At 39.4% G+C, this 13424-nt stretch overlaps 1 protein-coding gene across 1 annotated transcript in view; it reads right to left on the minus strand.

Annotated features, from left to right (window-relative positions):
• Positions 1 to 3628: 3628 nt before the first annotated feature.
• pdhx (pyruvate dehydrogenase complex component X) overlaps positions 3629 to 13424 on the minus strand; it is a 35028-nt gene continuing 25232 nt past the window's right edge. Inside the window, exons 9-11 of the mRNA XM_085357284.1 lie at positions 13004 to 13162; positions 5217 to 5281; positions 3629 to 4391 (exon numbers count right to left, since the gene is read on the minus strand). Of these exons, the coding sequence (XP_085213410.1) occupies positions 4136 to 4391; positions 5217 to 5281; positions 13004 to 13162 (480 nt within the window). The 3' untranslated portion in view covers positions 3629 to 4135. The remainder of the gene's footprint in view (positions 4392 to 5216; positions 5282 to 13003; positions 13163 to 13424) is intronic.

Below are 13424 nucleotides of genomic sequence, written 5' to 3' on the forward strand. Positions count from 1 at the left end.
TGAATATGAGTGATGTAAAGTATGTGGTGTAGTGAGGCTGTACAGTATGACGACCACAGGAACTCTTTCTATATTTGTGTGTGTTGTCTCAGCATGATGAAGCTCATCTCCTGGTTGCCTGGAGCTGAACTCTGTCAAATAATAAAAAGCAACTTGCCAATAACTTGCCAATTCTGCAGTCAAAAGGGCCCTTCATCCCTGGTACCACCACTTTGTAATATGTTGAACCAATTTTTGTACAGCTTATTTTGACACTAAGGTTCTGTCGGTCTCATTTATCAATATTGCTTTTATATATTTAGTATTTTCTTAGTTATCCCCTTGAAACTGTTGAATATTTGTACAAATTATCTGCGAGTGACAAAAATAGCAAGTTTGTGTTTTTACCCAATTCTCCCCAAAACAACTATTCTTTGCCTTTGTCTAATAAACTTAATAAAGTTAGGAGGTTGCTAGGACTGTGTCCTCATTGTGTATCTCTGGCCGAGCTCTGCCTCACACTGCAGAGTGTCGAGCTGAGTGAGCTCTCCCAGCATCACGGGACCATGACTGGACCGCTTCAAAAGGCTGGGCTTTGCAACAACAACAAAGCAAGGGCCTTGCTTCTGTTTGGGTGCTGGGACAGCAGAGACCGTGTTTGGATAGTGAGTGTCACAGCATACTGTAAAGCCAAATGGAATGTCCTGTGTCACCTGTACCCTCAGTTTGCATAAAGATAAGCCTCAGTAAGTCTCATTTGAAATGTTTGCAGATATCTCTCGGTTTCAAGGAACGCTACATGTGTTTCCTTTCAGAAGAAACAAACAGGATGCTTTAAGCTCAGCAGCAACTTACACCTTTCGAAAGAAATGACATCAAGTTCTAAATGTGGCATAACTCAGAAAAAAGAAGGGGAAGTATACAGTAGTAGTGTTACAGCTGGGTTAAGCAAACAAAACGTATCATATTTAAAAAGAGGATTGAATAAAGAAGCCCTGGTCGTAAGGGGAAATGGGGAGACCAGAGGAAATCCTGTCAACAATGGTTGAACAAACTTGAGCATGAGATAATGTGGATGAGAGCAACCCTCTTGCCAGCTGCGGTGATTAGCCTGCCTGCTTGTACAATGTAAATCTGCACTGCATGTGGCCCTCCCTATATAAATGACCAGAATAAAGCAGGCAATAGAATAGTGCATTACAGAAGATGTAACCTTAACGGTTTGCTTTAAATCATGGTTCCTGGTAAAAATAAAAAAAAAAGTCTTAATTTATACTTCCAATAATTATCTATTTCTTGACTTGATGAAGAAATCTACATCTCCAGGATTGAATGGCTTGGGGAAAGGGTGGGATTCAAACTGAAGAGACTGCAATTCCCCCTATGCCTTTTTTTTCTAATATAAACAAGATCTGGTCCCAATCCCTCATTATATGCAGCTGAAAACCCTCAAACATGGAATTCAGCCATTACAGCTTTTGGACCAACACGTTTTTTGGACCAAGTGCCTGAAGGACATCCAAGAGGTGCACACTTGTTCTCTTTGGTCTCCATAGCAACTGCCTCCAGCACTCAGTACCATGCTGTGTGTCCATTGGCCTGACCTACACATATGCCTGAGCCCCTGTATTATCTTCAAGACCCTGAAAACTGTTCAGCAAAACCTTAGTGGGAACAAATCTAATTCTTGCTGTCAATGCAGTTCCCTTATCCAGCTGTTACATATAATAAGATCGTTGGGCAGAGATTGGCGGGGTGGCTATCAGAGGACTAAATGTCAAACTGTGCAAAGAAAGCCAAGGAAATGTCAGACTCTGTTTTGCTGCAGAGCTGATATCTCGAAGTGTGTTGTTCAGCTGCTTTAATTAACAGATCCAGCAGTTGTCAAACTGATCGCAATCTGCAATAGCATGAAGGCCGAACACAGCAAGATTTCCCCTCATTGACATTCAGTTCTGTAACAGTGAGGCACATATAAAAAGATACATCATAACATTATAGCCCAATTTATCAATGCATTCATTCTATACAAATATTTGTATAGATGCTGGTGCTTTTTATGGATCAGTTGTGCTGCATTGGACTTGATATTTAATGATCTGTAAAGGCACATCATCTCTTCTCAGCATACGGGTAAATTGTGCATAGTGATAAATACTCAGCAGTGAGATCAGCACAGACGACATGCAAAACTATTTATATTCATCATCATTCATACATTAAAAAGTAATGGAGATGAAGAATGGGTTCGACTGAGGCTGAAATACTATCAGATGTGGTGATATAGTATTCAGTTCCCTAATAACCTAAATGTAACTGACAAAACTAAATTAGTCAATAGTGTTTGTATATTAGTCCTGCATGTCATTTATTTCTGTTGTTTTACTATTTATGTTTCCTGCACAGTTGGTGTGGAGCACCCACAATTTTATGGTACATGTACAATAATAACAATAGGCCACTCTATTCTAATGTTGACTGTCACGACTAGTACATCTCTGTGAGAATGTTGATGAAAAGTAAAGTTTATATCCACATGCTGAAACAAGAAATGTTAACAACTACCACTTTATCTAATACTCTCTTTGTGCTTAAGTGCATTTTCTGTTGCCTTGGTAACTAATGAAAGGGAGTGTGTGTGCAGAGGTGAGCATAGTGGATAAAACAGTTGGGCTATGCCAACCAACCCCCTGTTCCTAAGTACCCCTTTCTGTGTCTATGTCTCCCTCTCAATCTGATGCCACAGCAACCATAGCACGAAATGTCCTTGCTTGTTATTAGGAAAAGGTTGTAAAGGGCCGGAAGACTTGCAGTGAAGGAAAAATGAGAAAGGAAAGGCTGGTATTAGAGTTTGTGTTCACTGTTCTCCTGAATCCTCCATTAGTTATGCCACGATAGGTGTAGGCTGCTGGGAATCCCCCAGCAGCCTACACCTTGTCGCTATATAAATAAAATTGAATTCCCCCCCCCTCTGTCTTTAATCCTGGCCATAGCAACATCAAATCAAGTCTGCTTTGGTACCGTTGCAACCTGCCTATTCCACAACTCACCTCGGGTAATTTACATTCAGACTTAAAATCTATCTGAATTCAGCTGAACAGGTGCAAGGCAACCGTTTTTTTTGGTTTTTTTTTAACCCTTTCAAGGCTGATAGTGGATAAAATGGAAATCTAACCCACAGTGGATGTTTGAAACCACAGCTTTTTTCCTCCTGCTTTAAAAATATTAGAATATGCTTTTGCATATTTAGGATAAGCTTTGTCTTACTGGTAGTATATAAAGAGACAGCTGTTCTTCCCACGCTTAAAGCAAAGATAAGCATCTGCCATCAGAACCTGACCTGTACACTCAACCCAGCAAATTATCCTAATTGGCTTTTAAAAAATAATTACTATGTAATCTCTTTGGATTCTAATTATACAGAAACACACACTTGTGTAATCCAGTTTGTGAATCTGCTACTTTCTGAAAATCTGGAAAAAACATTAATGACACACACACACAAACATTTTAAGACTGAACAATGTGTTTTATTGGCAACCTTGATTTGTATACAGCTGAATTTGAAGGACTTGTTCTCCAGTGTAGTTGATTTTAAATAAGTTAAAACATATTAATAGGAAAATTAATAATAAATCAATTAGATTCTTACATTTTGTAACAGAAACCATTTTACGTGGGTTTTGCAATCTAAATGGAAATTGTACTGCCAGTTGTATTGTTCAGTAATGTATAGCTTTGTTGTAGAAATGTATAGTGAAGTTTTGAGAGAACTATTTGCATGTTTACCAACAGTGACATCGAGCAGATACACTTGACTGCGAAACAGCAGTTGAGCTGGACTTGAAACACTTTATGTACACAACACTAGTGTGGCAGAATAATCTTTTTCTTGGTAATTTGGCACCAAGAATGTTCCTCCACTCTAGCTGAGTCCCCATAACTCCTCCATCACAAAGCCTGGTTGATCATCAGTCAGAAGTAGTCCAAAAAATGAACTTTTAATTATGTACAATTCTAACTCTGTAAGCCTTAATTGGAAACCAACCGTTTAAGAGCTCTCTGGCTGTGAAAACCATGAGCCAGGCTTTGTCATGTAGGTGTTTCTTCCTATATCTATAAAGTGCCTTTTATAAAGCTCTCTCTGTTTGTTTTTTCACACCAGGGCCATGCGTTGTGGTTTTTCTAGGTTGGCTCGAAATTTATCAAGAAACCGTGATGCTAATTCGTCGTCCACTAGTCTCCCGTCACTGGACAACGTAATTGTCATCAGCTGCTTGGTGCATAGGGTCTGATCATCCTCACAGAGGTGCAGTTCAGCCCTGGACGTCCCAACAGCAAGGATACATGCCTGAGGCGGGTTAATCACAGCACTGAAGCCACTGATTCCAAACATCCCTAGGTTAGATATACTGTGGGATAAAAAGAGAAAAAGATAGCACGCATATTAGCACGTCAAAGTTAGCTGAAGATAATAAAAGGTCAAGACGATAAATAAAAACTAAGCAGGCATTAGTGGCTATAAAACAAATTTATTTAGGTTAAAAAAAAAAAGAAAAAAAAGAAAAAAGAATATTATCACTTTTAATGAATGACTTTTTGTCAACATCTGATAGACAGCTGCTAAAATAAAATGCTAAGCAGTTAAGATTACTACAGCAAAATTCAGCTCAAGAACTGCCCCTAAATATTGTGCAAAAATGACCTGAGGGCTTTCTGATGTTTGCATTAATGGGAGTTCTGGTTCAGGGGAATGGAAAACTAATAGGTGAAGGATATAGACATAATGTATATCCTCAGGAGGACGAAGAAAGTGGTCTCCGTAGGAATCCATTGCTTCTGCCTGACACAGAAACCCCATTTGTTTCTAAATGACACCATTAATTCTAATGAGTTAAAAAGCCCCCCTCCTTCACACTTCTGCAATTGATGAACAGTAACTGATGGTCTTTGTCGCCCAAGAACACATTCAGCTCAGGCTCACACGAAATGTAGAATATGCATAATATATTGGCTCACTGTGAAACCAGATTTTAATCATAAATGCGGAAATGTATAATGGCTTATTCTTATAACTGAGTTTCAAAGGAACATTGGGGAAATAGTATTAATAGATCACAGGAACCACTTTTTGACACATTACAAAAAAGTCTATTGAATAGCAATTAACTGAGACAGCAGTACTAAAAATAAAAAGGAAAACCTGGTAAAAATACTGACTATAATAATGACTTTACCTAAATGAGCCTCCCTGGTATTCCTCAGGAAGCAGTTTCCCATCTCGAGCCTTCTGGGCCAGAGCCTATAAAAACACAAGATGGATATTCTTAAAGAAATAAATACATTTGATGTATAAAATAGATCAAATACACAATAGCCAGAATACATGTGTGATATACACAACAGACTTGGAAATGTAGATAAAACCATAAGCATGTGCAGTACTAATTAACTGTTAGTTATTGTACAGTCTGCAACACAAAATACAGAAAAGAATGTTTTCCTAATAAGGTTCAGCTCCTCACAAATGCAACTAGAAAAATTTGCATTTCCTGCGAAAATGCTGTGTGGATGCCTTAACGCGTAAGACGTCTGCTGAAAAAAGCTGAAAAAGTTAAAAAATTGCAAAAAGTTGTCTGGCGGTGAAGAAACTGAAAATTTTGCAGAAAACAGGTGAAGAAGCAGAATTTTTTTGCTGAAAAGTGGTGAAAAGCAAAAAATTCTACTGAAAGGGGTAAAGACGGAGAAATTTTTGCTGAAAAGTGGTGGGAAAAAAAATGTAGCCCTGAGCAGGATTCGAACCTGGCCCTTTTGGTCTCAAGGTAGCCACTTGTCTCACTAAGGCAAGCTCATTCTCACAAAGAAGAGGTGGAGAGACTGACAGTTTTGATGAAATGAGCAGAAGCTGCTGAGAATTGTGCTGATAAGAGGTGAAAAGGCTGAAAATTTTGCAGAAAAGAGGTCAATCAGCAGAATTCTGCTGAAAAGAGGTTTTTGCTGAAAACGGCTGAAAAAGATTGGAGAGACTGACAATTCTGCTAAAATGAGCAGAAGCTGCTGAGAATTGTTATGAAAAGAGGTGAAAAGGCTGAAAATTCTGCAAAAAAAGAAGTGAATCAGCAGAATTTCTGCTGAAAAGAGGTAAAGAAGCAGAAAGTTGCGCTGAAAAGAGATGAATCAGCAGAATTTCTGCTCAAAGGAGGTTTTTTTTCTTAAAACAGCTGAGATTTATGCTGATAAGAGGTGAAAAGGCTGAAAATTTTTGCAGCAGAGGTGAATAAGCAGAATTTCTGCTGAAAAGAGGTGAATGAGCAGAATTCTGCTGAAAAGAGCAGAAGCTGCTGAGAATTATGCTGATAAGAGGTGAAATGTTTGAAGATTTGGCAGAAAAATATGTCTGTGAAGGTTCTCAGTCATCCAGGTCATCGTAGTCAAAGGAGCTTGCAAAGAAAAGCGTCTGGACTTCTTTAAGTTGCTTGAAGACGTTTCACCTCTCATCCGAGAAGCTTCTTCAGTTCTTCAGTTCTCCACCATTTGACCTTAGAACTGAAGAAGCTTCTCGGATGAGAGGTGAAACGTCTTCAAGTAACTTAAAGAAGTCCAGACGCTTTTCTTTGCAAGCTCCTTTGACAATTTGGCAGAAAAGAGGTAAATCAGTAGAATTTCATCTCATACTCATCTCACTGAGCCAAACTGGTTCTCATATACCTGAAAAAAGGTGAAAAAGCTGAAAATTCTTATTAAAAACAGCAGAAGAGGCCGAGAAAACACTGAACTTTCTGGTGAAAAGAGGCAGAACAACCTGGTTCTGCTCAATTTCAGTCCACCAATCAGAGGTACTGCTTCTGTCTGCTTCATCAGGCTGTGTACTTGTATGTATTTCTGCCATGGAGCGTTAACAAGAATCTGAGATCCATATTCGAAAAGCTGCCAAAATCATAAAATGTTGCCGAATTGTAATAAATTATCAATATGAATTACAGGTCTGTGATAGTGTATTAATTTGTAGTGGAAGAAAACATGTGGACAAGGTGGAATTGAACCCACGACCTTTGGGCTCCAGACCCGTGTCATTACCAACTGCGCCACTGGGAAAGAGCCCGGGGCGCCTGGAAAACAGGGTGATGAGCAGTCAGAATTAGATCGCGGTAAGAGGCGAAAAACGCCGTTTTTTGGAGTTACAAAACGTCGTGTAACTCAATAACTAGGTGGGATAGAAGCATAATTCTTGTACTGGGTGAATCAGCGGACTTTGGTTTACTTTGACTGCGATTTTCATAGCTCTTTGTAACTCCGTCGCGGAGATATGACGAGAGAAGAAACGGATTCATTTTCGGAGTTTGAAAAATGAAAGGAGGACAGATTTCCACCCCTCAAACAAACGTAATTTATGGCTCAACGGTAAGATGACTGTAAAAACTGCTTAGACCGTGAGTGTCAGCACTGTCTGAAGATGAATTGGCACAAGCCCCATGTCTTAACTTCGCTTCGTTAAGGAGAAATGACGATTTGAAAATGCCTTCAGTTTCAGTATTTCAGCTCTGAGTTTCACAACCTCCCCATAGACTTTGAATGGGGAGTTTTGAGACCTTGTGTCACTTCGAGGCAAATTGTGAAAAAACCGTAACTCACACAATAATTATAGTGACACTGTCTTAAAGCCAGCAAAAATACCTACATTTTGATGTATAATTTGTGGGGGATGAGTGGAAATTGAGCAAGTAGCAAGAAGTTGTTCAGACATGAAGAGAAAATTCAGAACGGACGAGCACTCTGAGTTAATTGCATAGCAACCATAACAACGCATGTATTTTGTGAAAAATCACAAAGCTGCAACTGAAAACTTAAAGAGGCATTAAATGAAAACGGTAACAGATATGAAAAAGCTGAAACACACAGGAATAGCCCAATCATTTGAGAACGTTTTAAAGTTTGAATGGTGTTTCTATGTGAAAGTATGAGCATGTAGTTAAGTTTCAAAAACAAGAAAGTTTTAGCAGAATTTCTGAAGTTTTCCATTCATTTCAATGGGACAAATTAAAGGAAAAAAGTGTAATATTTTAAATAGTATAATAGCAATAAACACCAAAAGATATAGCCGGAAAGAGCAGAACAGTTTAGAGTTTGAACTGAGAAAATCGGCTGAAAACTGAGGGAGTAGTTAAGGTGCAAAAAACGTACGGAAGCGACAAGAATAAAGGATAAAGAATAAAGAGAAACAGGAACTCAATGCCCTTGAGGGCATCCACACAACTAATGAAAATAATATTAAAATCAATGTCTGACATTGAAAAAAACGAAAAGACAGAATAAAGAAACGCAAATGGAATTCAAAACTGAAATTGCACTTTTAAAATGTTCACCATGGTCCTCACAGAAATAAATTACTATCCTAATGTGCATGGGTAAATTAAAGAAACGGGAATGAAAAGCACCCAGAACTGCAGATGAGGCATCTGGTAATACATTAGTTCAGCTAGGTTATGCGAATCCTTGCTCTCTCACAGCATGAATGCTGTCTGAAAAGCTTGGAGAAAACCCAATGTACAGTGGGGCAAAAAAGTATTTAGTCAGCCACCGATTGTGCAAGTTCCCCCACCTAAAATGATGACAGAGGTCAGTAATTTGCACCAGAGGTACACTTTCACTGTGAGAGACAGAATGTGAAAAAAAATCCATGAATCCACATGGTAGGATTTGTAAAGAATTTATTCGTAAATCAGGGTGGAAAATAAGTATTTGGTCAATAACAAAAATACAACTCAATACTTTGTAACATAACCTTTGTTGGCAATAACAGAGGTCAAACGTTTACTATAGGTCTTTACCAGGTTTGCACACACAGTAGCTGGTATTTTGGCCCATTCCTCCATGCAGATCTTCTCGAGAGCAGTGATGTTTTGGGGCTGTCGCCGAGCAACACGGACTTTCAACTCCCGCCACAGATTTTCTATGGGGTTGAGGTCTGGAGACTGGCTAGGCCACTCCAGGACTTTCAAATGCTTCTTACGGAGCCACTCCTTTGTTGCCCGGGCGGTGTGTTGTGGATCATTGTCATGTTGGAAGACCCAGCCTCGTTTCATCTTCAAAGTTCTCACTGATGGAAGGAGGTTTTGGCTCAAAATCTCACGATACATGGCCCCATTCATTCTGTCCTTAACACGGATCAGTCGTCCTGTCCCCTTGGCAGAAAAACAGCCCCATAGCATGATGTTTCCACCCCCATGCTTCACAGTAGGTATGGTGTTCTTGGGATGCAACTCAGTATTCTTCTTCCTCCAAACACCACGAGTTGAGTTTATACCAAAAAGTTCTACTTTGGTTTCATCTGACCACATGACATTCTCCCAATCCTCTGCTGTATCATCCATGTGCTCTCTGGCAAACTTCAGACGGGCCTGGACATGCACTGGCTTCAGCAGCGGAACACGTCTGGCACTGCGGGATTTGATTCCCTGCCGTTGTAGTGTGTTACTGATGGTGACCTTTGTTACTTTGGTCCCAGCTCTCTGCAGGTCATTCACCAGGTCCCCCCGTGTGGTTCTGGGATCTTTGCTCACCGTTCTCATGATCATTTTGACCCCACGGGATGAGATCTTGCGTGGAGCCCCAGATCGAGGGAGATTATCAGTGGTCTTGTATGTCTTCCATTTTCTGATGATTGCTCCCACAGTTGATTTTTTCACACCAAGCTGCTTGCCTATTGTAGATTCACTCTTCCCAGTCTGGTGCAGGTCTACAATACTTTTCCTGGTGTCCTTCGAAAGCTCTTTGGTCTTGGCCATGGCGGAGTTTGGAGTCTGACTGTTTGAGGCTGTGGACAGGTGTCTTTTATACAGATGATGAGTTCAAACAGGTGCCATTCATACAGGTAACGAGTGGGGGACAGAAAAGCTTCTTACAGAGGACGTTACAGGTCTGTGAGAGCCAGAGATTTTCCTTGTTTGAGGTGACCAAATACTTATTTTCCACCCTAATTTACGAATAAATTCTTTACAAATCCTACCATGTGGATTCATGGATTTTTTTTTTCACATTCTGTCTCTCACAGTTGAAGTGTACCTCTGGTGCAAATTACTGACCTCTGTCATCATTTTAAGTGGGGGAACTTGCACAATCCGTGGCTGACTAAATACTTTTTTGCCCCACTGTAACTGAGAAACAAAGCGTGAAAAAGGTATTGTTTCTAGTGCAAACACATGGCTCATTCAACCTTCTCAAAGAAGGATGGTGATATCAAGCAGTAAAACATTATAAAAGTACATGCTCCACATTATACCACAGACTGTGTTGAAATAATGAAGAGCTTATTGTTAAAATGTAGCACTGAACTTATCTTCTTCTAAGTTATTGGCTTATTTGAATAGAAATGTTCTTAAAAGGTTAATGGTGGGATATAACCATCACGGAAACTTGAGAGTGACTCACAAGACACAATAGAGTATGGTCGGTACAATTATGATAAGAGCCCTAAGTGCAAAAACAGTCATGTTCGTCTGCATCAAATCAACGGCCAGCAGTGCTCTATTCAGACATTGTGTTAATTTTAATTCGAGACCTATGAAAACCAGCAAATGCACATTTACCTCAAAGCAGCAGCACAAATAAATTGAATAGCTGTGGGTGGTAAAGAGCATTTTGAAGGCTTAGGTGGAGTGACATGTGTGCAGTGTTACTACTCATGCTTTAAAGCAGCTGTTGTGTATGCAAGTATGTTAGTACTGAAACATTCTGATCTGGCATCTGAACAACTGACAAATATTACATTATTTGAACTAAAATAATCAAAATAGGTTAAGACAATCACTATAAAAGTAATACATTGTCTTCTGGGAGTCACAACAAATCATTAGCAATATAATTAGAAAGAACAGAACACTTTGACCACTTTAATTTTAGTTCTCTAAAGAAAAAAAACAAACGAAAACAATTGTTTTTCAATATAATGAAAAAGGAAGGAACGCAAAAAGGAACAAAAGATAAAAAAGGAACTGTTTGTGATGCAAAAGTGTTTAACAAACATAGCAGCGCTTCTGGTCTGAGCTGGACCACCACGGCAGCCAGTGGAGACAAACTATATAATAATACATGTACATATTTCAAAGCAAGCAGCTATGTGTATTCAATAGGTTGATGAAAAATGTAAAATTGTATTGTGTACACAACTGTTTACACATATTCACCTCTGGTTTTGGTAGTCAAAGTCAAAGTGAAAGTCAACACAAACAGAAGCACCCGATCTTGAGCAATCACATTTGTTGCAAAAACTGATCACATGGGTTTAGGCAGTTACAGTAATAGTATGTCTAAAACCTAATCACACACCCACTGCTAAATCCAACCACCTGCTGACTATCACTGGCATACACAGATATGCACCGTGAATCAAACGTACTTTCACCCCTCTCAAGTTTAAATTAGCACTCTTGCATGAACAAATGCTATTATACTAATACGGTTTCCACCACTGTCACTGCAACAGCTAAGGTTACATGTGCTGACACTGAGCTGTGATGTCGATAATGTGCAAGCAACACTGTGTCATTAGAGCCATAAGTGTTCTAAAAGTCAGCTCTACTTCTTGATTATGGAAAGAGTTTTGCATTTTCAGGTTTTATGACTGGTAGCTGATGAATCCAACATCAATGTGTACAAAGATAAGACAGTCATAAAAACAGGCTCTGAACTTTAGGGAATTTTACATGTCAAACATTATATTTTTTATTATCATCGTCTATTTCAAAGTCATTTATAATTCATCGATTTGTGATGCATGCGTCTTTGATAGAAGTGTGTGGCTCTTTTCATTAAGTATCTTTTTGGTGCTTTACATTTTCAGAGCAACCTTGGAAACAAATTATTGTTCCCAGGTGTTTATGAGAAAGCAAAAAATGAAACAAAAAAAAAAAGACCATTTTTACTTCATATACCATATCTGATCGATCTCTTCTCCAGATATCAAAAATCAAATTCCAAATCTACTGGCCTTTATATTAGATATAAAGTGCTTCTCCTTTTCAGTTGATTAACTTTGTACAACACTTGGGAGATATCAGGTTCATCTGGTTAGTTAGCTTTGCTATCTGCTGACTTGATGCTAACTTAACTTCAAATACTGTTTTAGCCACCACCACTGAGCTGGTGCGTAGGTTGCCCAGAGTGCTAATTTGGACTTTTCCATGCAGTACTTTTTGCTTTGCATTTATTTATTTTTATCAAAGCAAGAAAAGAAGAAATATTCTGTTCAGGAAACATCATCTTTCAAGGGGTTTTCCAAGCTCCAGAGTACACAATGGTCAAAAACCATCTGCCCATGTTCCCAGATTTTGTTTCAGAACTAACCACCACATGGAGAAAACAACGTCTGCACGTGGCACTGCACTCTATGGATTTTGAGATTCTCAGTTTTCTCACTTCCCCCCTATGAGGAATAGAGGAGCTTGTCTTGTGTCTGGTGTGTGTGCTACGTACCTTCACTGACAGCACTCCGAATATGACCAGTTGTTTATTTGCTATGTTAATTCAGCTAGAGGTAAAGGACTGTCTAAACAGGGGTTGCCCCACTGAACCTCCACTGAACCTAGCACCAAAGGTTTGCCTTTGCCTCAGGGAGTGACAGCATAGTCCACCAGGGCAACCTCATGAGCCCTATTTAAGGAGGTTTCTGTGAATGATATTTGTATTGTAGCTAGTAAGTCATTACCACACTCTTGTTCAGATCTATTACTGGTGCTCTGACACTGGTTCAGTGGCTACTCTACAGGGCGTGTACATATACTCCATAATGTATTTGTTGTGATGAGTGAATCAACTCCAAGGAAACACAATGTTATTACTACAACTTCTGTTCCCTGAAGGAGTGGAAATGAGGATTGAATGATGCTACTCTGAATTAATTAAGTTCCAGCCAGAATCTGTTAGGGTCCAGTCAAGTCTAAATCTCACATTAACTCATAGCATGTCAGAACAATGATTACACATAGTTGTTTTTTGCCTTCAACTCTTTTATTTTCCAGTTCTTTACCTTAGCATTAGATGAGATCTCCTGGACTCCTTTGTTTGCAGCATCCTTGATGATTGGAGTAATGAGACCTTTGTCTGTCGCCACAGCAATAGAAATATGCACTGAATCAAGTGCACGGGCTCCATCACCAGACCACGTCACATTCACTTCTGGCATTTCCTAGGAAACAGGAGTCAAAGGTCACCTCATGTCCTCATGTTATCAGGGATAAATCAAGACAAAAAGAGATAAGCTCTCTTCAGTTGAGGTGTGTTAAGCTGCTTCCTTATTTCTACAGAGGTTGCTACGGATCCACATATTTGATTTGGCACAGATTTTACACTCACTTACACTCTCACTCTTGATGCAGCCCTCCAATTTATCTGGGCTTGTGACTGGCACTAGAAGACCATTAGTTTGTGATCCCCTGAGGCTGAATTTG

Source organism: Diplotaxodon limnothrissa, linkage group LG7 (assembly GCF_057381915.1).
Source record: "Diplotaxodon limnothrissa isolate DT_005_m linkage group LG7, D_limnothrissa_male_GT1.1, whole genome shotgun sequence".
NCBI classification, from domain to species: Eukaryota; Metazoa; Chordata; class Actinopteri; order Cichliformes; family Cichlidae; genus Diplotaxodon; species Diplotaxodon limnothrissa.